Below are 27902 nucleotides of genomic sequence, written 5' to 3' on the forward strand. Positions count from 1 at the left end.
GTTGACACCAAGGTCAATCAGGGTCAATGCTGTGGGCCCTAGTTAGTGACCAGGTTCAACTAGAAACAGGGAGATAGGTCTCTGGGTTTCTACAAGGTAGATCTGATCGTTTTGCAGTGAAATGTTGGCTCATTTACCCATGATGGTTGCCTTTTATTCTGCCCGACATTTGACGTTCCCAAAGCCAAGACACCCGGAACTACTTTGTTCCGATTTATCAAAGAATCAACCACAACCTCAGTCAACTTGCCAGCTTGTGGACTGATCGATGTTAGGAAAGATAATGTTTGGTATCTCAAGCTATTGGACTCAGCTCCAGGCAATACGATAAAGCCAACAACACATTTGATATGATTTCGTCTAAGAAGTATATCGAGAGCAAATTATCAGAACGATACGAGTAACTGACCCTAATCATCATGGAGGGACTGCTTGGTATACGAGAATCTCTATCGACACTAATATCAAGGAAGTTCCGGGAAGCCTACAAAAACAAGGACATCATCTTTTCAGACACGTCTCTTGCGATTGTCCAAACCCAGAATGGAATCCCTGTTGGTCCCAATCCTTTCATTCCATACAATTTCCTGGTCATTGGTTCCTGACATTTGTCCAGTTCCAGCTTCGATATTGCCCAGCATTAGCAAAAAAGCCGACATCCACGCCGACATCCAAACCACAAGGAGGCTCGTCAGACACACACAAAATGGAGAGAGAAGACTCGAAAACCGAAAAGCCAAAATTCAACCCATTTGCCAATCCTGCACCTGAGCTTCTCATCGCGCAAGTCCCCAGAGGCAACGACAATATAAAATATTCGCATGCCCTGATTCTCAATAAATTCCCAGTAATCAAAAACCACTTCATTATTGCAACAAAGTCCAACAAGCCACAAACAGCTGTCCTTGAGGAAGATGACCTCAGCATGACCTATGCGTGCCTTCGCGCCTGGAGTAATCAGCGACATGATCCGGCTCATTCCAAGCGACTGTTCTCATTCTTCAACTCTGGAGAACACAGTGGTGCTAGCCAGCCACACCGGCATTTGCAATTCCTCCCGGTGGAGGACATGCTAAGGAATGAGAAGGAGCACTTCGACCTCCTCATCGACCACATGACTGTCCAAGCTCATCCCGATCTGCCATTATATCAGGACCCGGCTCTTCCGATCCTGCACTTCGCAACTCCCCTAGAAGAAGGAAACCTATCAGCATCGGCCTTGCATTCGAAATACGTAATGCTGTTAAGGGCCGCCATCTCGGCGGTTCAACACCCTGGCGAGCCCTTCAACAGCAGCAGCTCGTTCAGTGTCGAAGACAATAGTGGCAGCGCGGCCGTCAGTTATAATCTGGCAATGACGACGGAGAGGATGGCGATCTGCCCGCGACGCAAAGAGGGTGCCGGCATACTACGGGGTGCCAGTGCCAGTGGCCCCGATAGCTTCGTCGCCATCAATGGGACCATCCTGGGAGGCACGCTGATGGTCAAAGACGAGGCGGAGTGGGATCTTCTCAGACAAGATCCGTCGGTCCTCGAGGATCTCCTAGCTGAGTTGGGATACCCGTTGTTATCTTGGCTGAGTCTGGAGCCCACTGTCACCGACGCGCGAATGTGATCTTGGGAGCAGGACAAGACGCGTCGCTTTGCAATGATGATGAAAGAGACTAAGCTTCGGAATCAACTGGTCCCAATTTCTCCTGCCGTGGCTCGTGATTCCAAGAAACGACAGCTGAATCCAAAAGGCCGAAATTTTACAGTTCCACCGCCGCTACGACATTCGTACCCGCACAGATTTCGTCAAAAGTCCCGAACAACGCTGTATGTAGCATACTATCTCGCCTGTGGACAGAACTCAGAGCACCGGCTCCTCGAGAAAAGATCATCTTCACAAGAAATGGCGGCAGGCTGAAAACCACCTCAGTTTCATTATCTTCATGCATTGACTACTGCAAGAGACATTCTCGGCCCCTTCTTCTACAAACACATGAATACAGAGCTGACGATCTCGTGAATCTCGTCAGTTGATTGAAAGCGAGGGACAAGTAATAACTTAGTCTTTTAGCCCGAACATAAACTCAAGAATCCAGGGGGGTGGTGGTGTGGTGGCGGTGTCCAGAGGATGGTGTATGGATAGGGATTGGGGTTCGATCAGGAAGATGATACTTGTTCGTCCGCCTTGGTCCAAAAGCGACGAGTGCGAGAGCGCCTGATGGCCCGGCGTAAGGCAGTCTCGACGAGTTCCGGTGCTCTTGGCTTGGCTTGCACGAAGTTGATGTGTGGTCAGGTGTTTGGTACTACGAAGACTCATCTCAGCCCTGTAAGGCGAAGGGAGTAAAGCTATCGGGGATCCCCATTTTACTGAAACATGACAAGCGAACCCGTACTTTCGTCTACTCTTACACCGGTGCGCGCTTGTCTATGTGCGGGTGTCAAATGTCGGCGAGAAGGTGCTTAGCTACACCGTTAGGATCATTTGATCGTGGTTTTCGACAGCCCAGCATTGCTTGACGGCCCTTGGCACAGGAAGTTTTGTGATAAGAACAGGCAACCATGGAGGAAATACGAAGAAGGCGAGGCGTTGCGGCGCGGATTGGGTTTGGGAAAAGCCGTTTTATCGAGTTTGTTGATTGGCGCGTGCCATGACATGCAGCCGTTGTCGTCAAAAGAGCAATAAATCGTCGTAAATGCAAGGAGGGGAGTGCGAGGGAGAAAGAGGGTCTATGAAAGCGACAGCCCTGCCACTCCAGAAGTCCAGATAGAGATCGGACGTCTGCTTTGGGCGTGCAGTGACAGTGTGGCGAGCTGTGCTTGAGCAGAGCGAGCTCCGCGCTCCGTGACGGCGATAAGCTCAAAAGAAGCAGCGATTAGGGAGGCTCACGGCACAGATTACCAAGGATTGGTGGACGTCTCTTCTCACTTGGGCCATGTGCACGATGGACGAGGGCACGGAGAGTACCAAGTTGTACTAGTACTCAGTATTATTAGTCTGTCAAGTGATTGTGTTGGTGACGGGGAATGAGGGAGGGGTTTGAGGGAAAGAAAGCAAGTCAAGCGCTTGACAAGACATGGAATTGCTAGGTTGGGCAGGTCTGCGTCTGCAAAGGAAAAGCAAAGCAAAAGGAAGTCGAGCAAAACTCGGACGGGGAAGGTGGCGACTAACCAGGATTTTGCCGGTGATGGTTCAGATGAATTGTTTAGAGCGATGCTGTTGCCATTTGCGGATGGGTCGACCAAGTCCAGACCTCGAATTTCTCGCTTGTCTGCGCAAGCCACGAAACTTCTGAACACGGTAACCATGTACATACTCCGTAGACATGGGAGAGATGGTGACAGGGAGGAGGGAAAGGGAAAGAGGGGCTCGTAGGGCTGCAGGCTGCAGCATCTTCTTGCTTCTTGGGCTAGTTTTCTTGAACACGAGGTACGGAGCTGTGAGTCTCCTAGTTAGACTTAGTCTGACTCTATCCCGTTTGTTTAACTGAAATAAAAACGTATGGTGGCATTGGTGGCCAACTGCGGGAGCTCCTGAACCCTGGATTGCGCCTTAGCACCGCCCGGAGCACCCGCCCGGATCGGCGATAGGGACAATGTTAGGGGCTCCCAAGCACACCCTTGGGGGCGCCTTCTCATGACCTTGGTGTTTGTTGGAGCGCCAAGCTCTGCATCGAGTGGTCGTGGTCTCGGCTGCATTTCGTGGGCTTCTTGTGGTTTGCTTTGGCTTACATGTTGCAGTTCAAGCGTGGGAGATCTGCGCAGATCAGCCAGCCTCCATTCTATAATGCGGTACACCTATGATCTGAGTGCGAACACGATTGAAGAGGTGTTGCCCTCGAAAAAGATGACCTGGTCCAGATGTTGGCATGATTGGGCTTGTCAGTGAGGCAAGATCTGGACCCTGATTCTGATTAGCAAGAGGGGAATCGTAGCGAGTCGAGATTCCAGATATCAACGGCTGCCGAAATGGGAAACTAGAGAAGCAGGATGTGCAGAGTTGAGTTGAGTTTGAAACCTTTCAAAATGTCATGGGAATTTCCGAAGGAAGTTGTCTTCCGTCAGTGGTCAGTGGTCAGTGGTCACTGGCAAGTTATGAGTAAGTGCAGTGTTGGCCCGGAAGTTGGTTGGCCAGTTCCGGGGGGGGCAAGGGCGCCCCGCACAGGCACAGGCACAGGCTTTCTCCGTAGCTCGCCCACTCCAGCCAACCTTGAAGTCTCAGGATAGATAGAGCATGAAGTAGACTTTCAAAGTTGAGCGGTCTGTCAGGCAATGGAGCGGAGATCATGCAGCAGCAATGGGCAATTGGAGTAGATCCAGGAGGGAGCTGCATCAATGAAAAAGTTGGGCGGGGTTTACGATTGGCGGGGTATGCTCAATGCAGACCGCAAGATCCACTTGGGAGCCAGAACTTTGGCACTGACCACATGGCGCGAAGGGAAACTCCTCAATGCAGCTTTTATATGCGGCTTATCCAGGCTTAGTCCAGGAGACAACATGACTTTTTGGGATCAAGCATACCTCACGCCTCTCCGGCATAACAAGTCACCAATGGCGAAGAGATGATGAGGCCAGGGAATGCCCGTTAAAATGTCAAGTGCATTAGTTTCAATTGACACGGCCACGGGGACAGATTGGTAAATCAGTAACCGTCAGATTGCAAGGAACAAAGGGAATGGCACTTGAGTTTCAAGAGATGTGACGTGGAGCGAGAGATGTCCTGAGTCGTAATGATGACTCCCTGCAGCGGACAGGCAAATCAGGCATCCATGTCACTGCCTTAGGGATTTGGGGGCGGTGATGAGGTAACCGCAATCATGGCCAACAGTAATAAAAGATTCTTGGTCTGTTTCTACCAGGCCACAGCAAGCAGCGTATGGGAAGGAACCAGTTGGCAAGTGGTCGGCAAGGAAAGAACGTGTGGGACATGACTGGATTGATCAGAGAAAACATTCTGCAGGGGATGTGAGAATAAGCGATAACGAAAGGGTGACAATGACCTATGGGCCATGGCTAACCAGAGCAGAGGCGGACGGGTCCAGAGGTTCTTTTGGACATTATCATGACTGAGTTTACGAGCGGATATTCATGGCCAACACATTTCGGGGACACTTTCTCGCATAGCGAAGGACTGTTAGACCCCAGCCAAGGAAATCATAGCGATGGAGGGGCACTCAACCCAGACCCAGACCCAGAAATAGGAAGTCGAGTTTAATGGCAGTGAGCACAGTAGGACTTGGTAAGAACGAGGGGTTCAAGCCCTTCACAGACACCCGTACGAGGCATTCCGAAGCCGATGCCAAAGCTGCGCAAGGTTTGTTCTGGCGTTAGCGGTTGCCACTGTAATAATGACTGGACAAGAGACAGGCTACAGCACAGATCAGATCACCCGAACCGTATCTCGGTTTCTCGTGGCTTCCCGAAAACTCATTTGGTTTTTAAAGTTATAAGGACTGCCACTTTCATTGGCAATTATGCAGAGACTAACTTAACTGGTCAATTATTGTGTGTGCTTGTGACCAGCACCGCCAGCACCCCGCAAGGCTTGATGAGCATGGACATCAATACCAAAGATTTCGATGGGCAACCAGCAGGTAGAGGAGAGGGAGGCCCAAGCAGATAGGGTACTGTCCTACCACACCTTCTGGGTGGTGAACTTGTAATAGTGACCTCCCGCTCCAGCTGCACCCTTTCTTTGAGGCACATGTGAATTGAGTGACCCGTTCAGGACCTGTCCGCTTTCAATTGACTTTTCTCAATCAGTCATAATCATGCTCGAGCAGTCATCCACCCTCCTGTATGTACGAGCATTATTGACCGAGCGAATTCTGATCACCAGGGGTACCCACTCCCACAGATGCTACCATGCACCCATGGGTTCGAAACCATGACGAGTGACTTCACGGTGATGTCGTCAGTGAGCGATATGTGCTCGTACCTCGTGGCTACGGAGTCGACAACAGTCGGTGACTGTGGCCTCCTCCTACAACAGCCACCCACACCACAGCCTCAGGGCGGTGAATAAATAGCACAGAACTGAGCCACAAGGCGGTACAGTGCGGGACTCAGCCAATGAGAGGCGGTACTAATCATGCCTGCGCCTCAACCTGGCCGCCCCGAGCAGATACAGCCAATACATTCCGTTGTCAGTGTGGGGACCCGTGCTCGCGCTCTGGGTTTCCACGTTTTCTGGTCCCTGTCTTGACCCTGGCTTCACCCTGCCAGACCGCATCTGCACGATGGCGCCAATCGCATCGGCCTCGCCTCGAAAAATACGGTATTTTACCACGCTAAGTCTTTGTAAGCAGGTGTAAGGAGGACGGCCTGGGTGTGTTTGGCAAAAGGACAGTTCCAGCAGAAAACAGGCATGGCCCTCACGCAGGCTCGCCTAAACGGGCAGTCTGAGATGGCCCAATGCTGCACTGATTCGACAATGACGCTTTCTCCTTCGGCTTCTGCTCGTCCCAACTCAGCATCTCCAGCCTAATCCCTCATCCCCGGTTCCTCCCTCTATCTATCCTCCATGCTAACTCTCTAGGTACCTAGTCGCTAGTTGCTCCCTACTCCGTGCTACTGCCATCTTTTCCATCTCTCGTCCTTTCAACGCTCGGCCATCTCAATCTCTGCTTAACCCATGCTCCATGCTCCATGCCCTGGCCCTTACCCTTGCCCTGCCCTTGCTCATGGTATCATCCGGCATCGATTCGAAAGTTGAAACCCATGATCGTTCCCGGCACTCGGGGACCGCCACCCAAGTCCCACATCCCATAGCTTTGTCCGTCTCCGCAGAGAGATTTTGTCCTCAATTGCACTGTGTCATTCTCCAGAGGCTGCCAAGTGCGCGAACCACCACTCCCGCTACTACTCGGTGCGACTGCTCCCACAGCGGAGTGCTCTCACCCAGCACTCCGCACCGTCAACTTTGATCCCCTCCCTACTACGTACTACTACGTACTCCGTACTCCGTACTTCTGTTGCTACCTTGTTCTTTATTTGGCCCAGAGCATGGACCTGTTGGAAAATGTCTCCCTCAGTTTGAGAGAACTCTGCGAGAACTCTGTTGTCTGCGTCTTTTTCGAGATTCTCCATCATGGTCATGGTGGGCACAGTACGGTGCCCACATGCACTCATTCACACGTTTCGAGTCGCCAGGGTCAAGCCGCAATCTCAAGACTGCCAGGCTCTTCTGTGCTTCCGAATTCTATTCCTTTGACTTCTCTGGGCAAGCGATGCTTTAGTGGAATGCTAGTTAACTAGAGCTCGATCGGGCCCCGCCCTCTGTTTTCGAAGCGATTTGGCAGCATGGGCTTAGGCCTCCCCGAAAGCTAACCGCTTAGCGTGCATTACTAGCGGTCACAATGCCACCATCATACCCAGCTTTTCATCGAACACTTTACTCCGTATCTTTCATTACAGCCACACCGAACAAACACGAACACCCCTGCTCTGCCCCCCTTGCGGGCTACCCTGGTCAATAGCGCTCACCGTGCCCGTAGGGCTAATAATGTGGGCTTCTCTTGGGCTCTGGCGCTCGTCCTGGAGATGACAGGGCCCCTGCTTTTGGTATCGCGTATTGCATCTGTCTACGTGACTTATATCTCACTATTTCGCCCCCCCAAGTTTGTTGCTGAGATCAACTTTTTGGGAGATCCTACAACACAACCACATCTATCTATCTACCAGCTCTTGACCTTGACTTCGCCCCGGCCAAGCTCACAGAAGTCGAACTTGACAAGAGAGTCCCTTCGTTATACCCTTCATCTCTCTATTAATCAGCGCTTTGCCCCCGGCAACTTGAACTCACTCGGCTTCATCTCCTCCCGCAGACCTGCCTTACTTTTTCGAGTATTGATCGGCGATTCATCCGCAAGCCTCATTGCTGTCTCTCAGATTCAACAACTCGCCAGGAACTGTGTCTAGGCCTCGACTGCCATATTAACCGACCTTATCGATATCCTTTCGCCGCTGCACAGAGACCCAGACTCTCTCTCAGGCTTTGTTTCTCGCCCACGCCGCAGCGCCCGTAACTTGCGATTCAATCATCCCTGAGGTCTCCTATCCTCCTTCCAAGGTCTAGCAGCGTTTGAGAATCTCTACAAGGCTTCATGTCGATGTTCTGATTCCAATCGCCCAACGCCCACAATGCTTGTTCTCGAGCATTCGCGCCACCAACAGTTTGTGGATCAAGTGTACGATCTTGAGCAAAGCATCCAGGCACCCTATCCGAGCTTGGCCATGGATCCATACGAGACTGTCGACCCTATGATGTCCTTTCATCCGTTGCCCTACTCATATTTTGAGAACCCATCCATCTTCTCTACCGCACAGGTGCAAATCAAGCAAGAAATGCATCAAATGCATGATTTTTCAAGATCGGCCGTTTCGTCAGCCTCAGCGCCATCAATCCCCAGCGCATCGTCCTCAACTGTCGGATCACCGTACTCTGGCCCTTCTCACACCATTTCCAGTCAGGACGGCTTTGAACAACACGCCGTGACTTATGGACTGGGTGTCATGCCCACCATTGTCAACCACGAGGCCTTCCCACAAGAATTTGGAATTTCCATGGAGTCGGAGCTTCCCATTCACAGCCATGAGAAGCTCTCAAATAGCTTTGTTGGTGAGTATGCCGATCTTTCCTCTTCTCAACTGCGATCGTCGACCATTGTTTTTCCCATCTCCCCATCTGTCCACCTTGCTGCGTCTTCCCCATATCAAGGTGCGCCTTTGACACCATCACCCGAAACTTTGTCAATCAACACTTCCCTAGAGCGACGTACTGAGGCACCACCGGCACTTCCCGAATCCATATATTCCTCCACCGCTCGCTCCCCCACGGATGCCTCTCTACCAACACCTACCTTCAAGTCACCGACGACACCTGCGTCGGCACGTGCGCTGCGTACGAAGGCATCATTCTCTCAAGTCAATTTCGGATCGTTGCCATCTTTTACTGGGACGCAAACCCATGCACTGCGTCCAAGTCCCTTCTTTTCTCGTGACTCGCACTCATGCCAGCCACCCACCAATCGTTTCCAATCTCATTTCTTTGCTCAAAGCAGTGGTAATTTCATTCAACCACTAGAAACCTCCTGTTCGTCTCTTCTGCTGTTCTTTCCCTGTTTCCTCATGTCCTTTCGTTTGTGGTCTTTCCTTCTCATCACAGCATCAAACTCAAGACATCTGGGGAATTGAAGCTAACCAAATCTCCTACAGATCCATCCTTAATACACGCCCCTCAACCGTACGGAGAGGCTTCCTATCCCGAACAGGCACTGTTTCCCCCCAACCTGCAGTCATACTCGAGTCTATCCCCATCTGGCTCACCCGCTTTGTCCCCCCAACCATACAATAACTTTGCACCAACACAGTTCGCCGACCCTATGACAAACCCCAACTTCTATCAACAACAAGCACAGCTAAGCCGACGGCCTTCACTCGCATCATATGTGTCTGGCGGCTCGCGTTCAAGCCCAGTCTCCGAGTTTGATGAAGAGGGCCGAGAGAAGGGTCGATGCCCTCATGCCGATTGTGGCAAGGTCTTCAAAGATTTAAAGGCTCATATGCTTACTCATCAATCCGAGCGACCGGAGAAATGCCCCATTCTGACCTGTGAATACAATCAGAAGGGGTTCGCTCGAAAGTATGACAAGAACCGACACACTCTGACGCATTACAAGGGTACCATGGTCTGCGGCTTCTGCCCAGGTTCCGGGTCTCCTGCGGAAAAGAGTTTTAACAGAGCGGATGTCTTCAAACGCCATTTGACATCTGTCCATGGAGTGGAGCAGACCCCTCCAAACAGCCGAAAACGCAGTCCCGCGTCTAATCATCGCAAACTGTCAAGTTACTGTCAAGACGCTACTGGCAAGTGCTCGACTTGCTCGCAGACATTCAACAATGCTCAGGACTTCTACGAGCATCTTGATGACTGTGTGTTACGGGTGGTTCAACAAGAAGAGCCCAGTGAAGCAATCAATGCCCAGCATCTTGCTGCCATGTCCAGTGATAGCCATGTGCAGGAAACCATGGATCTCCACATGATCAAGACCGAAGAAATTCCTCCAATGAACTTTGACGAGGAGGACGAGGAGGAGGATGACGACGACGATGAGGATGACGAGGGCGAAGACCCTTCGTTCCACGGTCGATCTGGAAAAGGATCAATCAAGAGCCACAAACATCCTGCCCAAGCACGCGCCGTCATTGGTGCTGGTGTGTCCAAGGGCAAAGCATCCAAAAAGGGTATGACCTGGTCAAAGGGAGGGGTTGCTCTGGCTGGCAAAGGCCGCAAGAAGAGAAAGCACTATCCTCCCTCCTGGGGGATGTCTGCCGAGAAGATGCGAATGAAGAAACGGGTCCTCTGTGTCTATGACGGAGACCGCAGACTGTGGAAGGACGACATGATGCTGCACAACGAGTTCGAGGTTCGGATGACTTTGCCAGATGGTAAGAACTACGTCACCGACCTCGACGTGGAGACAATGAAGAGAGCAGTTGCGTTCCACAATGCCACTGAGGAAGAGAAGGGCCCATGGCTTCCCACTGCCGAAGAAGATGCACAAGGATATGTTGACTTGAATGCACTGATGGCAATATGAGTCTGGGATTTTGTTATTTCTTTTGATGGATGCGTTTAAGCGATGAAACACAATGCCACTTGTCAAAGTTGGGGCAAGCGATCTCTATGTATTCTGAGATCCTGTTTTGTTTTTCTAATACTGGCCCCCACCGGGCATGGAAGTTTTGAAATGTGAAATGAAAAAGCTGGGACGGGCAACCCTTGTACGGCTGTGATGACTATTCTCGGAAGGCAAAACGAAGTCTTTCGACCTTGATATGGTTGGCACAGGCAAGACGGTGGGTGGTAGGAACCCTCGAACAAACACAGATACCCATCGAGCATCTCCTTGAAGGAAGAAAAGCTTGTATATGATACATTTACATACCTCGAAACCATATATGGCGCTGAGCGCTGGAGTGAAATGGAGGTTATAAGTCTACAAACATTTATTATCCATGATCGTCGGTCCGATTTTGAAGGCTGCCATTCAACTAGCACCAAGGTGAGGAGAGTCATCGCTCCCTTCAAGTCCCCGGGAGATGGGCCTAGGCAACGATTCAGGCGTTCGGGTTCGGGTGCGCCTGCCCCCGTGCCTGCCGACACCGCCAAGAAATTGTCTCCAAACCCCAACTGTCGGGACTCGTTGGTGTCTGTGACCCGCGCTTTGCAACACTATGGGAAGCAGGCCTGCACCCAATTAATACGTCGATACGGCATCGACAACTGGACTTCAAAGAAAACCGAGTTCGTTTCACTCTCACGAACTTTCGTGTCATATATCATATCGTACACCGTCCTCGTCATCCCTCTCTGCACGAAGTTAAGACTCGCAAGCCCTTGGAAGAGCCCTTAACCTGCCCCGCGCGGCTGCAAGCCCACCGCTTCTGCCTACCATGGCAAGCGACGCAGCTTCGCCAGAGCAACCCATCTACGGCATAGTAGTGACTGGTATGCCTTCTCGGACTTGCATCCTGACATGGAAGCTCATCTATGGATCACAGAGACTCCAAAGTTCGATCTTGCTACCTACATATCCAACTACAGAGGTACGGGCCTGCGAACTTGTGTCACAAGCAGAAGCACTCACAACCCGATATAGGCCGTACTGTATTCCGGCGCCTGCATCTAGTAGCATCATGCTCCACGGTTCTGGCAGAAGAAGCCGCTCGAATGGCTGTGATCGAAGCGAAGAAAGGCAGTGATGTCCGTAACTACCACCAAGCCGTGGCTCTCTTGAAGAGGGTGTCCGCAGGGCGACACCAAGACAATCTCCTAGACCCTGCTTGGGCAACCCAACAAGAGAAGAAGAACAATGGTGAGACGGCTCGCTTGGAGAACGAATTGAAAGGCTACAAGAACAATCTTATCAAAGAAAGCATACGAGTAAGTGCAGATGTGAAGCAAGTTTATGTCTGCGTCACTGACAACCGATCTAGATGGGGAATGAAGACTTAGGCACACATTACTACACGATTGGCGACCTTAACAATGCTTTGAAGGCCTACTCACGGATGCGTGACTATTGCACTACACCTGCCCACATCGCGTCGACGGCATTTCGTATCATCGCAGTCGCAATCGAACAGAAGAGTTGGCTAGCAGTGAGTGCTCAAGTTGTCAAGATCCAGAACCTCCAAATGAAGCCCGACGACAACACAAGAAGTCTTCCAAAGACATGGGCGGCGATCGGCCTTTACCAGATGTCCAGCCGTGATTATCGCGTGGCCGCCACCAGTTTCCTCAGTTGCGATTCTTCTTTAGGAGACAGCTACAACGATGTAGTGACGAGCAACGATGTCGCGGTCTATGGCGGTCTTTGTGCGCTAGCATCAATGTCTCGTTCTGAATTACAGACCAAGGTTCTTGAGAACGCCAATTTCCGCAACTTCCTTGAACTCGAGCCTCATATCCGTCGAGCAATCGCCTTCTTTTGCGCAAGCAAGTATAGCCAATGTCTAGAGATTCTCGAATCTTACCGAGCGGATTACCTTCTCGACATCTACTTACAGCCACTGATCCCTGACATTTACAAGAAGATTCGAACCAAGAGTATCATCCAGTACTTCCAACCATTCAGCAAAGTCACATTGGACAGCATGGAGAAGATGTTTAGCCATCGATCTTATACGAACGATCCAGTTGATGGGCCTACAACGAAGCAAGAATTCCTCCAGGAAATTGTTGCCTTGATCGAGGCCGGCAAGCTTGACGCTCGAATTGACCTAGAACATGAGACTCTGGTTGCACTTGAACATGATACTCGAGCCGAAGCTCAACAAGAAGCACTGGACATGGTCGAAGCTTTCACTCGAGATGCTAGAATGAAACTCATCCGATTGCAAGCGGTTAATGCTGGGCTGGAAATCAAGCAGTTACCAAGGAAGAAGGGATGGGACACTGATGCTGATTATTCGGCGTACGATGACAGTGCTGGTACTCATGTTACTGTGCAGTCGGCTCCCGCTGGTCCTGGAGGCAGAGACCTGTTAGCAGCTGGTACGGGCTACTCGCAACGAAAGGGCGGATAGGGTCGGCCAAACAAGAAGATCAAGACAGGGCGCCACACTGTTAACGAAGCACTCGATGCCGACCAGGGCAAATTTCAGCCCCTGGAAGAAGAAGATCAAATTCATGACCGAGACGACGTCTGCATAGCGAACACGAGTGCGTCCAGCGTGAGAAACGCAGACTAAACAGCTAGTATTGCGACCTCGTAGGCGAAGTGACACGACAAGGGGCAGATGCCGAGGAAGGCTGAGACCTGAAGATTATCAGGGTATCCCTTGCACTGGTTTAAAGGTCGGATCCAGTGCTTAGCAGTTGTTTGGCTGTGCAACAGCCCTACGCCGTTCGCAGATTAGGTGATCTGTATGATGCTGCGAGGAGTACGGGCACTCTTTCCTCCACTAACCTACGTAGTATCTAACCTTCGGCAGGGAGCATGACGAGACATAGCCCCAGCTCTCTGGTATCCTGGTGGACTTGACTAAACGTCAAGGGGTTTTCCAAAAACACAACAACAATGAAACCAACGGAACTTCCAGACCAAAAACGTCTAGCAGTACGTGAAATGATGATGTGGGCCGGTAGCAGTAGTAAACAATGGTTACCAACTACCCAAGCTAGTACTTCGTACCTGAGGCAATTGACCGGGATAGGCCCCTTGGCCCCTCGACCCTTGGTAGATGGCCGACTGGTGGAGGCCAGGCAATTGAACCTTCCCACCGGATACGTCTCAGATTCCGTCCTTTTGCTACGAGCATAACAGCCCCTGTCCATAGGGGCGTCGGGGGCGGTGTGATGGCTCTGGGCAGGGGGGGCCGGAGGCGGCAGACTCTCGCCAGCGCGAGACTCCCCCACTTGGGCACTGGCTAACCATTGTTTACCATCCAAATGGGGAGAGAGAAAGTGTGAAAGAATTGTTGGCGTGGGTTTGGGTGCCTCTCGGCGTATGGAAATGTGTAGCATGGATGATCCAATGGCGAATGGACGTGGTTGGTTTGTCTATGGATGCTGAGTGCTGCATATGTACAGTACCACGTACCCGGCCTCATGAGAAGTCCCCGTACGGGGTAGTACTCTACTCTCGTTGTCCTGCGACCAACACCGTGACAAACGCAGGTCTGCCTGTGGATGGACTTTCCCCCTTCCCTACCCCTTGATGCTTCCGTCCTACGGAATAATATGTATCGTACAGGAAGTACGAGTAAGTAAGCCCGCTCGCTAGATGGGATGTCCGAATCATAGAGACCCACCTATATACCTGCGTATGTGATACTCGGGAAATGATATACCGACTGACTTACGTGTCCTTGGGTCAGTGATCTGGAGAGTCGCCGGTGATTGATCGACGATAACAAAACACTCGATTGGGGCGAGGGTCCAGAATGATAACGAACCATTCACTACCATTTCCCGCTCTGGGGCGGCTTGCCTGATCGGCCGTCTCCCTATGTAGTGAGCCGTGCCAGAATAAATAAGGGGAACATGCCTTACATGGCTGTGATCGTCGAACTGCTCGTCGTAGCGTATCCAAAACTGCATTCTCCCGATCTGCAGGGCGCGGGGCCCTTTGTGTCGTGGGCATGGTGAAATATGTGTTCGGGTGCGGTCATGCTTACGTACGGGGTCTCATTGGGTGATGCTCCAGCCGACGAGTGACGACTCGAGTCGCACGCATCGACTCGGTCCGAGTATTCTAGCTGTCGAAGTCGGGTTGCCGATAGTGGATGATTAATTTAGTAGGTCGTCGCTTTTTTACAGGGTTCATGGGGCCGACGACCGGGGGGAGGGGGCTTTCCCATGACTCGCATGGTTTTGCAGTACCCTAGCGTGTGAACTTTTGCACAGTAAAATAAGGGGGGAAAAGCAATGTTGTAGCATTGGGCACATACTCTTTTGGGAATATGTTCTTAGGCGAACTCTCCAGAGTATGTGAATGAAAGATGGGAGGAAATCAAGGGTACTCGTACGGGTACTACCCAACTACTCCTCCCTCCTATCCCTAGGTAACTCACTGTGCGAATCTCGCACGCCGAGCGCAGCATTGCTAGGATCGGGCAGGAAGAAGTCGTCGGCGTCTCGTCGTGCATTGGACTTGGATCCAGAAGGAGGAAAGAAGTCCCTCCTGGGGCTTGTTTTCGATATTATCTGAGCACTGCGCAGGCCACAAAGTTGCGATGGCTGGCTGAAGGCTGCATCGTCACGAGGCTCTGTAACAGTCCGGTTCTTCACTCCTTGCACGCAGTTTGACCAGACTAGGTTAAAAGGTCGGGCTGTCTGCATTTCGGGCTCTTTACTGGAGCATGGATGACACGGGATTGATATGGGAGGGGTCAAGCCGAGCGAACTAAAGCATGGTGACACAATCTCGATTTCGACGTCGACATCATCGACGACTTGCCAATGGCTGTTTGTGGGGACAGAACGAGACTGGACAATTCCCCAGTGACTTGGCAGTTTAGCCTTGGCCTCAAAGCAAATTGATTGTTTGGCTGCGCCCTGGGCCTTTTGAGTGGGTAGTTTCGGTCTGGTTGACTTTTAAGCGACGTCGTATTTTGGATCGTGTGGGAAACGGTTGACCCTCGTGTGGAATGAAATCTTGGTGGCTGTCGGCAGCCTCGCTTACAGCATCGAAGTTCCTGTTTCGGTAAGACCTTCTCTTCTCCCGCTGTCTACTCCATGTCGACCGTTGGATATGGTCGAACGTCGTGACCGCCGAGCCGTTCGACTTCGGTGGGGAGGTGGGGACGGGACAGATAATCAACTAATTTCACGCCGGGCCACGGGCCCCGGGCCACGACTCAGAAATGAGTAATGCTTCGAAACAATGAGCCCTGGTGGAACTGGCCTGTAGAATGGTGACTTGTCAGTCATACGAGTATATCTATAGTAACATGTACAAGGCATGAAGTACGCACCGCGGTGGAGACAGGTGCCGACTGATCGTCATAGGGCTTAGTCTGATACGCGTCTCGTTCTCTGCTGTTGACCGGCTTCCATGGCTTGGAGACCCTTGGTTCATGCTAGTCGACACGACGATGCCTTGTCGTATTGTGCCATCTCATGCAATGCACTGCAAGTGCGGGCAAGTAGTCATCGTCTCTCCCCGATTACATAGTATTACACCGGGTCCCTGGTAATACACTCCTGTGGCTAAGTAGCCGATTGACATGGTTCTTGGGGCAAGGGGGGGTGTCAGCAGAGCCCCAGTCCTCCAATACTCTGGATCTGTTCATGTATGTCAGCACTAAACCTCGACCTGAGTCCATTCCAGAGCTGGATGTCTGACCTATCCTCTGGCAGGTCGTATTCTTCGAGCTGTGTCCTCACAACACAAGGGGTTTTACGCTGGATGTGACATGTGGGATTCTAGCTTCGATGTTGTCATGAGGCTGTATCTCCAGAAGTGGCTGTGGCTTTGAGGACTGTATCCCGACTCACGAGTTCGTCTCAGAGCAAAAAATGGAGAGTCATGACATCACGTGGGCATCGGAAGGTGATCAATTTAGTACCCAGGCAGGAGAAGTCATGGATCATGATAGGCGGTAATGGATGAGACATGAATGAATCGCTGATATCAAGTGTGGACCGTCTCGTGGTGATTTCGATTCCAGAACCTCAACTCCCAAGCGAACGTGAACCTGGTAAGCCAGTGTGTCCGAAGCCCTCGAGCGGTTCTTTGCAGGAGGGATAGGTGGTAGGTGGATAATCTCTGTGCCAAATAAAATCTCTCTGGGGCAGGTTTACCAGTCTCGATGCATTTCTGCACGCCGCAACCTGATGAACGAATAAATAAACGGACTTCAAGAGGTCAACCATTCGATGACGGTATTGACGATTTTGTGTAGTCTTTCTGAACGCCGACAATGACGACAGGAGGACTTCCTCAACTGTGGGAAATCATGTATAGTATTATGAAGCAACTTGTTCGCTAGTTTTTCATCAGCATAGCTGAATATTTGTAGAAAGGAGCTGATTTTGTTTGTTTGTGATACTGCCACTTCGACAGGCGTCAGACAAAGGAATTCCTTTGCCAAGACCTGCAATAAGGGGCATTTTGGCTTGATTTTCATCGTCAGACATTATAATTATACCAATCGAAACGTTGACGACGACCTCCATCCCCTCAACCACCCATGGCGATCTCATATCTTGTACTCGCGACGATCTCGCGTCATAATCTGCACACGATGCTGTCGGTGCGAACGCTGCATTCTGGCGATTGATGTCTCCGTGGTGGAGAACTTACTTTTTGACAATGCTCTCGATGACTGGACAGCGAGCCGTTGGTCGGAACCTCAGTTAGACCGTTGTACGAAGTTTGGCGGAAACTTTCAACCATGGATATCAATCACATTCGAGGTGCAGGCATGGTGTCAGTATGGCACCCAGGAATATAAAGTCTCTCCCAGTATTTGAGGCCTCCGGAGTTTCTGTCCCTAATCTCAGGCAACAACCATCTCAACAACTACAATCGCCTTAAACATGGGCTCCTCCATCTTACTTCGTGGTGGGACAGTTCTCAGTCACGACGAACACGATCACGTCATTCCGCTCATCGATATGGATGTTCTCATCAATAACGACATTATCGCCAAAATTGGGCCAAAACTCACAGTGCCTCCTGGTCAGAAGGTCGAAGTGATAGATTGCAAGGGGAGGATCATCTCCCCTGGCTTTATTGACACCCATCATCATCTCTGGCAGACCCAATTGAAGGGGAGGCATGCAGAACAAGGACTGGTTGAGTACATGGTCAAAGGTGTGCAGTTGTCATCCGCAGATCCTGTGTAGGTTCCGGCAGCGCCACGACCATCTACTGACCTGCTTTAGGATATATGGCGTCCTACACTTACACCCCAGCAGACACCTATTGGGGTCAGCTTTCTGGTTGTCTGGAAGCTATTCACGCCGGAACGACTACCGTCCTAGATCATGCACATATCGCCTACAGTGTCGACCACGGTGAGGCATGTCCCATGTCCGTGATTGAAAACGCTAAACATGATTTCCCAGTAACATGCGCACTTGATGGGTCCATAGACTCCGGGATAAGGTCTATCTTTGCCTATTCAGTCCCGATTCGTCTCACGCACTGGGATAAAACGAGCTGCAACATCAATCGTGACTTCCTGCCGGACTGGTCGCTAGACCAAGTGTCAGAGCTGGCAACGAAGTTTAATGGAGACACGGCCAGCAGGGTAGAGATAGGTATGGGCTTCGATGCTTGGTTCCTGCCTAAAGAGCTCGTGCTCGGGGCTTTGGGGAGGCTGAGAAAGTGTGGCGTGAGACTCATCACCTCCCATATATCAAGAAATGCGTTCTATGGTAGGCTGCTGAGAGTCATCCGTCGCGGGCATATACTGCAAGACTGTAATTGACGTATGACCAGGGCTCCAGTCCTCGATCCCCCTTCTTGAGGCATATGGTCTACTTCGACAGCCTTACCAAGCATCAAATAATACGGAAGAGCTTCCATTTCTACATTTAAGCCATTGCAGCAATCTCTCGGAGGAAGATTTAGCCCTGATTGCCAGGAAAGCGACGCCTATTTCGAGCACGCCAGATACCGAAGCACACATGGGACTGGGATATCCCATCGCTCTGCATTCGGCTTTTCGGTCCACAAGTACATCATCGAATGCCGGACTTGGGATAGACTGCCACACAAATAACCCAAGTAGCATCTTGCTTCAAGCGCGCGCCCTGCTCCAGCTGACTCGTGCCCAACATAACGATAAACACCTCCAAGAGGACAAGTACCCTGCTGCGGATGTGCTGAGCTCGACTGAAGAGATCTTCAACCTCGCGACAATCCGGGGTGCGAGAAGTCTGGGGCTCGAGGACAAGATCGGGAGTGTCCAGGAAGGGAAAAAGGCAGATATAGTGATCTTTGATGCCGACGGCAGTGTGGGCATGCTGTCTGCAACGGAATTTGATCCCCTTGTTAGTGTCGTTCGGTTTAGTGAGGCCGCAGATATTGAATTTGTCATTGTGGATGGCCAGATGAGGAAGCGGAATGGGAGGCTTGTGGACGTTGAGACCAGTGGAGCTTCAAGTGGGGAGGGTCATATCTTGCAATGGAGAGAGGTAGCTCACAGAGTCAGAGGGAGCCAGAAGGAGATCCAGGACAGAATAGACACGTTGAATATGGAAAAGGGCCGGGAATCTCTCTTCAACGCTCTTCAGGTCGACGAGTCAAACCTGGTGGATGGCACTGTCTGACTTTGAGGCAAGGCAGGTGTCTACGCTGACCCTTTTGCCGCAATCCGCACAAGTATCCCACAGTGAAGATTGAAATCTCCTTCGCAGATGAAGTTCTAACCAGAGTGACAAAATCGACTACAGCAAAAGGGGTAGGTCCTAGCACACCTCGATTTTCACAACCCTCCCAAATAATGCACCCACCGCTAAAAATTAGTACTACATGTTATAATCCGAGCTGCGAGCAGTGCTGACCAAGGTGGGATTCCTTAATAGAGCGGACACAAGAGTGTTGACCGGAGCGACAAAGGGTATAATAATTCGTCGGACCGTATCTAAAATGTAGGTATTAGATTACTAACGAAGTTAACTGTAAATAGTCCTATCTATAGGTAGTAATTATATATATAATGCTCGTCGAGCTACTCTAGTACTCTATTACACTCGTCTAGTAGACTAGTATAATAGAGTACAACTGTCACGGGTTGAACCCGTACTAGGTCTTGGTTCGAACTTCGAACCTACGACTCTCTATAAGGTTATATCACGTGACTACCCTCTATCGATAGTTACTCTAGCTACCGTAGGATCCACTAAAGGGGAGGTTATCTCTTTATTATACGCAAGCTAGACTCTTCCCTCCTTTACCGGTCCCCGATTGAGGTTAATAGACTGTAGAGGTCGTCGTTGAGGAGGCATCGCCGTTTGAAAAGAAGTAAGAAAGTTGTAAGTTGAATGCGTTAGTACTTAAACTTTACCCCACTCATTGTACGCCTCCACCCTAAATAACGTGTTATTCTGCAGGCAGGCCAATACCACTACAACTTCGCCTTGTCGCCCTGCCTGCCTTCTCTCAACTTGATGCTATCGACTCGTCTCCCCTCGTCGTCTTGCTCCGCCACCTCCAAGTTCGGAAATTCCGCCGGCATTATCCTTCGTGGGCTAGCTCCTGGTTCGACATTATACATACTGAAATCTGTGACGCCCTTCTTGCGTAGGAAGTCCTCATCGAGATCGAGAAGGCCGTTGACCTCTTCAGCAGGAGAATGAAGCATGGCGAGGATGGCGTCTGAGTAGATCGTCGGCTTGCGCAAGTCCTTACGAAGCTCCTGGTCGGTTTGCACTGCGTTCTGGGTTGCGGCGGATTCGATGGACTGTGGTGCCACAATGTTCAGCAATCAACCCGGACTCCTGTTCCTGGGGACGCGGGACTTTTGGCAACTCACAGCAGCAGGCCAGATACTGGTGATGGCCATATCCTTCCGCCCCTGCCTAAGAAAATCCATCGCGAGGCCTTTGGTCAGCACACTCATGCCGATTTTACCCATCGCGTAGGCGGTCTTCCCGCGAAAGAACCTCGAGTAGATCGGTGGACTAACTACAATAATCCGGCCTTTCCACCCGTTACTGCCAAAGTGAGGCAGTGCCGCAGACACAGCAGCATATAATCCCTGAGGGTTGATTTGCTGCATGAGCTGGAACCGCTTCACCGGCGTCGTCTCAACGGCACTCCACCATATCGCGCCGGAGTTGTAGATCAGCACGTCAAGACGGCCGAGGCGCTTTACTGTTTCGTCGACCAGGTCCTTGACATTTTCGACGTCGCGCACGTCCACGGGCAGCGCCAGCGCCGAGCCACCTGCTTCGGTGATCTCTCGTGCGACGGTGTTGATGGTCGATTGCGATGAGTTTGGGTCCGGTGGGAAGTCAGATGCTGGGATCCGCGATGCGTCTGATGTCGTTTTCGCGGCTACCACAACTATGGGGGAGATTGGTCAACCCTGTACCTATTGTGCTTCATCTTTTGGTGCTTGATTGTGGAAGTAACGTACTATAATAGCCATGACGAGCTAAATCGACGGCAACCTGCCGGCCTATTCCTCTCGAACCCCCGATCACGAGCGCGACCTGCTTGTTTTCGGAGCTCATTTCTCTTCTTCCAAAGTGGAAGCCTTCTCACTTATCGTCAAATGAACGAATTGATTGCCACACTTCATCAAGGGGAGGGGTATGGGTCCACCGATACTCTCAACCAGTGAGTCGATGGATGACTAGGTGGCTGCCTGTTTCAGATATCAAACACTCCTCTGTGAGTCCGAACCGACAGGAGTCTCCTGAACAGCGTAGAACAGCGTCGAGTGTGATCTTTTTGTAGGGCGATGGTTTGTTAAAGGATCACTAATTCAGCCTCCCCCCAGTCGGTGACGGCGGGGAACAAGGCTTCCAATGAAGAAATTACACCTCGGTGGCCGCGCAGGGGTTATTAGCATACTGCAACAAAACCGGCGAGGTGGAATCAAATATTAAAATCTCATGCCTCTCGCACGTATGGTTGGAGCATCTGAAGACCGTATCTAGCGCTGATGAACTCTACAATTCCCCTTCCCACTGATGTCGGAGGGAGCAGTTGAAAGGGTGCTCGGTATTAAATGATTAGTCGTGCTTTCGGAGTCGCATTATGGAGGCATGGAGCCAAGCGAAGCCGAACCTCGGCATCTGAAGCTGTAAGGCTGACTAACTTAACTGACTATCACTTCAATCCCGACAACCTTCGACTATCCGCTGTTAATGATGACAGCGTCTGTCCACGTATTGTTGCACCTGCTATAGTCAGTGAGCCTAGTAGCATCGCACTGCCTGAGAGGAGAAACAGAAAAGTTCCCTCAACGTCCCCAGACCGACCATCATTTCCGCCAGTCTCAGACAGCATCATTGCCATCGGCTCAGGGCACATCAAGGGCGAGGTAACAAAGAACCACCGAACTGCTCAAACACCGACAAACGCGCACAGATCCTGCTGTGAAGATGGGGGGCAGGATCGACTGCTACTTCGATTGCAGTAAGTCATTCTCATCGGCTTAGTTACTTCTTCATATCGACCATGAGATCGTGGCCACGCTCTCTACGTTTCCTGACAAGGGTCTTGCTCGACAGCGTCGCCGTATAGTTACTTTGCGTTTCTATATCTGAGGAAGAATCGAGAGCTGCTGGCACAATATGGGATAGAGGTTGAGTAAGTTCTAGCGTCTTGTTTACTTCCCACTGTTATCTCCCCCAGGGAGCGTCTTTAGGCGACTTGAAAGAGCATACTATGTATATTTGACAAAGCTACTGGGCTACGTACATGCCATGGTGTGCTACCTTGGTGGATTTATACCTCTAGCCTTGTTGCTGGGTGATATGAATCTCAAGATGGTCGACCTGAGGAACCCTCCAGCATGGATGTTTCATGCCTGGTGGTTGAGATCGCGTGGACCTAAGAACGAAAGTCGTCGCTCTCATCCAACCATTGGAATAACCCCCCAAGGTGCCATTACCGCCTTGCATGCCTCAATATCGGTGGTGGCTCTGAGGAGAGACTCAGTCCAGTTTTCATGCTTTAGCCCTACCAACCACTCCAGTATCTGACTAACTGCTCCTCCTCACTCCAGAATCCATCCGGTCTTCCTCGGCGGCATCAACGTCGGCTCCGGCAACAAGCCACCGTGGACACTCCCCGCCAAAGCCAAGTACGGCGAATACGACTCGAAACGCGCACAAAAATACTTTGGCACGGAACCCCTGGTCCCCGCAGACTTCTTCCCGATCCTGTCCGTGGTGCCACAGCGCGCGATGCTGGTGGTCAAGGACCGCCATCCGCGCGAGGTCTTCGAGCAGTGTTTCCTCGACACCTGGCGGTACAGCTTCATCACGCACGTCAACATCGAGAAGCCTGACGGCTTGGCGAAGCTACTAGAGGCACATTTCGATGAGACGGAGGTCAAGGAGATCATGCGGCTGATGGCCACCAAGGAATATAAGGATAAGTTGACAGGGAATACCAAGGATGCCTTGGAACAGGGTGCCTTTGGGGCGCCGTGGTTCAAGATGACGAATGCAAACGGTGTGCAGGAGCCGTTGTTTGGTAGTGATCGGTGGCCTTACATGTGGGATTTCTTAGGAGTAGAGTATGAGGACATCAAGATTGTGGATAAGACGAAGGCGAAGAAGGAAGCGAAGTTGTAGTTGGCCTCTTGGGAAAGATCAATTTATTTGCGAGAGAAGTGAGGTTTTGATGCGACTTTTTGATTTTTCTAATGAATAAATGTACATGACACCTCGCTTTCCGTTTCCATGGTTGTAAATGCTCTTTGCAAAATGACGCCAGGGACTCTGTATGTGTTCTGTCTTGAATTTATTGTGCATTTGCAAGCAGAAAATCAATGACGTGTTGGACGTGCCAATGCGTGCCTTCGGGGGAACCAAGTAGACGGCATCTGAGAACGTGAGCATAGAACCCGATCCAGAAAGTGGAGGGTATTGATGACCGCGCCAACACAGACATGTCCATTTTGACAATACCGGGAAAGATCCAAAGCAGGCCACGAATCGTGCTGAGACTTATGGGCCTGGGATGATCATCCAATTCCTGCAGAAATAAGAGGCCGGTGCTCGGCGATGGGGGTGGTGATCGTTACCCAGAGCTTATTCTTGCAAGTCCCAAGCTCAGGTGTTCCCCAATTATGACTCGAAAGATAATTGGGCTTAAGCTTATGTGAGAACATGAATCACGAGCCGAGAACAACATTCGGATGATTCTCTTCTTGTGATCCTCTAGCTTTTCGCAAGCTCAGTACAACGCATGCCAAGAGTAACATGGCGTTGAATGCAGCCATGATATAGAACGGTGCAGATAACGAAACCTTGTCGAACAGCAGGCCACCGAGTTTTGTCAAAATCAGAATAGCAGCACCGCCATATAGTGAATACACTCCGGCAAAGGAGCCCTTTAGAGCCGACAGTCTCGTGTCGTTAACAGGCGGGCTCGGGCGATTCAATAGCGGTTCGCTTTCACCGGGTGTTGATTCGTCTAAAGTCTCTTTTGTAGATTCAATTGCCCCTTCGAGTATTCCTTTGCTGAGAGTTCCCAAGCTGCATACAATGGCACCAATTTGGCTGATACCAATCAAACACACGGCCAAAAATGCTATTACTCTCTTGCCAGTGCCTTTGTCATCGGGGTCAAATTGACTTGCGAACAATGGATATCCAATAATCCCCATAACTGAGGCGAAGATTAACGGGATCTCCTTTCTCGCAGATTTAGCGCTCCAATACCCGAATATTGGTGCAAAAATTAGGGCGACCGTTTCCGCGGCCCCGGTCATTTCAGCCGCTACAATATATGCACGCGGGCATCTTCTCTTGATGTCCGGAAGGCCGGTAGGATCGTCGAGATCGCCTGCAACTTGGCAAAGGTCCGATGACATGAACATTGCGTTGATCAGAAGTGGGATAAATAAAGAGATGCCAACGGATGAGGCACGGGCCACGAATCCACCAATATACCCTATCGTGATCTCCGAATGTGTGAACCCGATCAGAATTGCTGTTTGGAAGTTAGAGTACATTTCCTTCAGAGTAGCCATGGTTCGGGACCGTAGGGAGTTGTCGTGGTCGTCGGGTGCTTTGAATCGGCTGCTTCCCGATTCTGTCTGCAAACCCCTCAAACCAATGGAACACCACAAGGCTAGTACAAGCGCAATTATTGCGACAATGTAAAAGCTATACTTCAGGGCGACTTCTTGTCCATATCCAGCATATTGAAGTTGTGCTGGTAGTGGAAGAAACACCATCAAAGCAAGCAATGCACCTCCCCCTGTCAACATTCCAACATAGCCAGCAACACGACTTGTGGAGCGTGCAATGTTTGAGTCATCATTATTGTTCGTGTGACGCTTGGGAGACCTTGAAGCAAATCTGGCAGGCGTGATGGTCAATTCTGATGCAATTGACGGACTGAATGAGAGACGATTGCCCTCGACTTGGTCTGTAGCTCTGCCTCGTTCACCAGCAGCTGCCAATTGGGGTCTACTTGCAACGGCTGGAAGGATTGCTGTGACCATGGTAGATGCTGCAGCGCCACCTACGCTGAAAAGTAGCCTGGCGAGCAAAAGTTGTGGATAAACATCTTGTGCTTGCACAAAAACGACCAGCGACAGGCCAATTATCAAATATCCCAAGACGCAGACCTGGCGAGAGGGTTAGTTTGAATGCTTAGATCTAGACCTGGTTGAGAGTCTCACAAGGCGTAGGCCCAAGATACCGTCTGCAAGTAGCCCCCACACGGGACACGCAACTAGAGCAAGCACTTCATCTGCGAAGCCCAACGTTCCCACTGCATCTCCGACACGGTTTTCTTGTCCAATCAGGTCGGTGATAACGAAGGAGACGGAAGAGTTTAAGAAGACCAGGAACGCGATGGAGAAGGGGCAGACTCCGAGCAGGTATGTTGCAACCTGTAATTTCGTTGCTGTAAACATGCTTGGAGCAGGTTAAGGATTGCTGGCCTTGGACCGGGGAGAACCCTTGGTTCTACTGAAAGGACATTATCAGAATTTCATAATGTGACACCTTCCCACCAGGTTTATATTCAAAGTCTACAAGATGATGGACAGGTTATTTATCCGTTGTTGTTCTGATGATGTTTGACGTTGGAAGTTGAACGCTGGTCGGAGTCAGAAAGGTCTTGGCGCCGCCCCGGATACCCCGTGACCGGGCTAACCTTGATGAGTCATAGTGCTCAATCACTTTGGTACCCGTTAAAACCCCAAAAAGCCATGGCAATTTTGTTGTCTTTGCTGTCTTTGCTCAGTTGCAGTCTGCCTCGAATGCCTCTTAAACTCGGGAACCGTACACGCTCCGGGTCTCATTAATTGTTAGTGTCGTACCGCGGCTTCGCGCCCTCTGCGCGTTCCCTTTCGGGGGGAACCAGGTGAGGCGACGATGACCGAAACGATGTATCCTGACGAAGTCCTGGCTGGCCTGGTGCAAGCCGCAACCGTGCTAGCTGATGAACAGAATCGAAGTTCATCTTCACTGGGCAAGCGGAAACGCGATGAGAATGACACTCAACCTACTCAACTTGCCGACAACTCCCAGTCCAGTGATGTGCATGACCCCGGAGACGGATCCAACCAACCCCAGCTTCAAAACTCTGCCTCCATTTTGTTTCGCGAGCCTTCAGCCAAGAGCCGAAAATACAGCAGACCCCCTTTGGGGAAGGTCTTCAATTCCCTACAACTCGCCCCAGAGAACTTCCTGCGCCTTCAAAATGCCGCGAAAGCCTTTATGCTTGATGAGGCGCACCCTGAGCGCAGGGAGGTGGTTGGACATAAGAAACATATGGGAGGAGCAGACGTTGCAAAGTTGAATCTATGGCGATGCGTGGAGGACTTCTTGGCAGGCCACGGATATGGAGCAAAGTACTTCGGTCCTGGAGTCGGAAATGACATTCCGGGAGCGCCTAAAAGAACTATCTTATGGCCACAGGATGGCCAGGTGATTGTCAAACTGATGATGCCGCTGATGAGAAAGATGGTCACAAATGAACGCCAACGAGTTTACGCAGCAACTAGTAGGAAAGGAGGCACGGTACCAACGGACCACACTTCAAATTCTCCCATTGGGGTAGATGGCTCGACCCTATTGACAGAGAACGGTCTATCCCCAACACCAGTCCCCACCACAGCAGCTGTGCCAGATGCCGCAGCAGCGATCCCAGCCGAAGTTCTAACACAGTCCCCAAGTGAGGCGCCGCCGCCAAACACGGTATTTAAACAATCAACTGTCCTTTATGTCAACGTAGTGTCAAATACCGGTGGTGCATTAAGACGAGAAGTCCCTCGGTTCACCCTTACACCGGAATCCGCTCCTAGCCTGGCCGCTTTGATTGCCGAGGTCGACAAGAGGTACAAGAGACCAGCAGATCCAGATATTTCCACACAGCAAAAGCAGCCAATTGTGAAGGTCTGGCTGACCGACGGGTTAGTGACGGTTGCAGAGGATGGAGAATGGATGGTAGCACTTTTGAGTGCAGGTGTGGTTGACTGGATGGACGGCGAGATCAGGGTCTTGGTTGAGGTCTAATACATACTAGGTAGAGTTCGGGATTGCACCTCATGTATTACTATTATACTCTAGCACGTCATTGATCTGCAAGATCAGAATATACAAGCCTGGTCATCCTCCAGTATCAGAGCGTCTTTATTAGACTTCAGGACTAATCCCATCAGCCGCTCAGGAGCTATTGACTCAAACGTGAGGGTTAGAAATGCTCCAGACCTACCGGTCGATACAGCTGGGGTGGTCAGGCGAACAAGACTTCGAAACTTCTAACCCTGAAGGCAACTCATGCAGCCTCCCGCGTTGTTTTACCTAACATGGTGTATTTTCTAAGCCTGGTGGAATGGATGTAGTAACACCCCCGAAGCTCTCTTCTGTTTGGGGCTGGATCTGCCAGAAGCAGATCTTCAGCGATTTGCGTTTCCTCGGAACGCCACTCAGCGCCTCATAATTAACAAGATTGGCGCGATATCTCAATATTGGTTCGCGGGTGTCTCAACAGGCTTATGTGCGGGAGAGTTGCTGTGTCCTTTTACTACTCCGCCTTCACCAGAGTCGCCCCTCTTCCCCCTACATACTCGAGGAAGAAGCTTGCGGGTGGAGTTGTAGCTCAGGCAGCTCCCTCAACTTTTTCTTCACATGTCTCAAGTACGCAGTTCTCCGTACTGAGTAGTGCCCAAGATTTATTTCAGTTTGCGCCAGTGAAACAAGAAGAGTCGACTTCTTTGGGTGGCGACTCTTGTTGACCACTACTACTTAC

At 50.9% G+C, this 27902-nt stretch overlaps 8 protein-coding genes across 8 annotated transcripts; 6 read left to right on the forward strand and 2 right to left on the reverse strand.

Moving 5' to 3' along the window:
* Nucleotides 1-419: 419 nt before the first annotated feature.
* A1O9_04357 (uncharacterized protein) lies at nucleotides 420-1615 on the forward strand (the record flags this gene model as incomplete). The annotated part of the gene is made up of 2 exons (XM_013406649.1): nucleotides 420-590; nucleotides 617-1615. The coding sequence occupies 2 exons, from the start codon at nucleotides 420-422 to the stop codon at nucleotides 1613-1615; spliced, it is 1170 nt and encodes a 389-aa protein (XP_013262103.1).
* A 6515-nt stretch (nucleotides 1616-8130) lies between these two features.
* A1O9_04358 (uncharacterized protein) lies at nucleotides 8131-10589 on the forward strand (the record flags this gene model as incomplete). The annotated part of the gene is made up of 2 exons (XM_013406650.1): nucleotides 8131-8608; nucleotides 9205-10589. 2 exons carry the CDS (start codon nucleotides 8131-8133, stop codon nucleotides 10587-10589), a joined length of 1863 nt encoding a protein of 620 aa, XP_013262104.1.
* Nucleotides 10590-11528: 939 nt separating this feature from the next.
* Nucleotides 11529-13080, forward strand: A1O9_04359 (uncharacterized protein; the record flags this gene model as incomplete). Its single annotated transcript, XM_013406651.1, has 3 exons — nucleotides 11529-11598; nucleotides 11652-11935; nucleotides 11989-13080. 3 exons carry the CDS (start codon nucleotides 11529-11531, stop codon nucleotides 13078-13080), a joined length of 1446 nt encoding a protein of 481 aa, XP_013262105.1.
* A 4459-nt stretch (nucleotides 13081-17539) lies between these two features.
* A1O9_04360 (uncharacterized protein) lies at nucleotides 17540-19279 on the forward strand (the record flags this gene model as incomplete). Its single annotated transcript, XM_013406652.1, has 4 exons — nucleotides 17540-17816; nucleotides 17888-18019; nucleotides 18071-18382; nucleotides 18447-19279. The coding sequence occupies 4 exons, from the start codon at nucleotides 17540-17542 to the stop codon at nucleotides 19277-19279; spliced, it is 1554 nt and encodes a 517-aa protein (XP_013262106.1).
* Nucleotides 19280-20076: 797 nt separating this feature from the next.
* On the reverse strand, nucleotides 20077-21187 carry A1O9_04361 (oxidoreductase; the record flags this gene model as incomplete). The annotated part of the gene is made up of 3 exons (XM_013406653.1): nucleotides 20077-20412; nucleotides 20485-21017; nucleotides 21091-21187. 3 exons carry the CDS (start codon nucleotides 21185-21187, stop codon nucleotides 20077-20079), a joined length of 966 nt encoding a protein of 321 aa, XP_013262107.1.
* Nucleotides 21188-22450: 1263 nt separating this feature from the next.
* A1O9_04362 (uncharacterized protein) lies at nucleotides 22451-23263 on the forward strand (the record flags this gene model as incomplete). Its single annotated transcript, XM_013406654.1, has 2 exons — nucleotides 22451-22626; nucleotides 22690-23263. The coding sequence occupies 2 exons, from the start codon at nucleotides 22451-22453 to the stop codon at nucleotides 23261-23263; spliced, it is 750 nt and encodes a 249-aa protein (XP_013262108.1).
* A 542-nt stretch (nucleotides 23264-23805) lies between these two features.
* Nucleotides 23806-25560, reverse strand: A1O9_04363 (uncharacterized protein; the record flags this gene model as incomplete). Its single annotated transcript, XM_013406655.1, has 2 exons — nucleotides 23806-25269; nucleotides 25324-25560. The coding sequence occupies 2 exons, from the start codon at nucleotides 25558-25560 to the stop codon at nucleotides 23806-23808; spliced, it is 1701 nt and encodes a 566-aa protein (XP_013262109.1).
* A 475-nt stretch (nucleotides 25561-26035) lies between these two features.
* Nucleotides 26036-27166, forward strand: A1O9_04364 (uncharacterized protein; the record flags this gene model as incomplete). The annotated part of the gene is made up of 1 exon (XM_013406656.1): nucleotides 26036-27166. One exon carries the CDS (start codon nucleotides 26036-26038, stop codon nucleotides 27164-27166), a length of 1131 nt encoding a protein of 376 aa, XP_013262110.1.
* Nucleotides 27167-27902: the final 736 nt, after the last annotated feature.

The sequence above is a fragment of the Exophiala aquamarina genome (assembly GCF_000709125.1).
Source record: "Exophiala aquamarina CBS 119918 chromosome Unknown aczIA-supercont1.3, whole genome shotgun sequence".
Taxonomy (NCBI): domain Eukaryota; kingdom Fungi; phylum Ascomycota; class Eurotiomycetes; order Chaetothyriales; family Herpotrichiellaceae; genus Exophiala; species Exophiala aquamarina.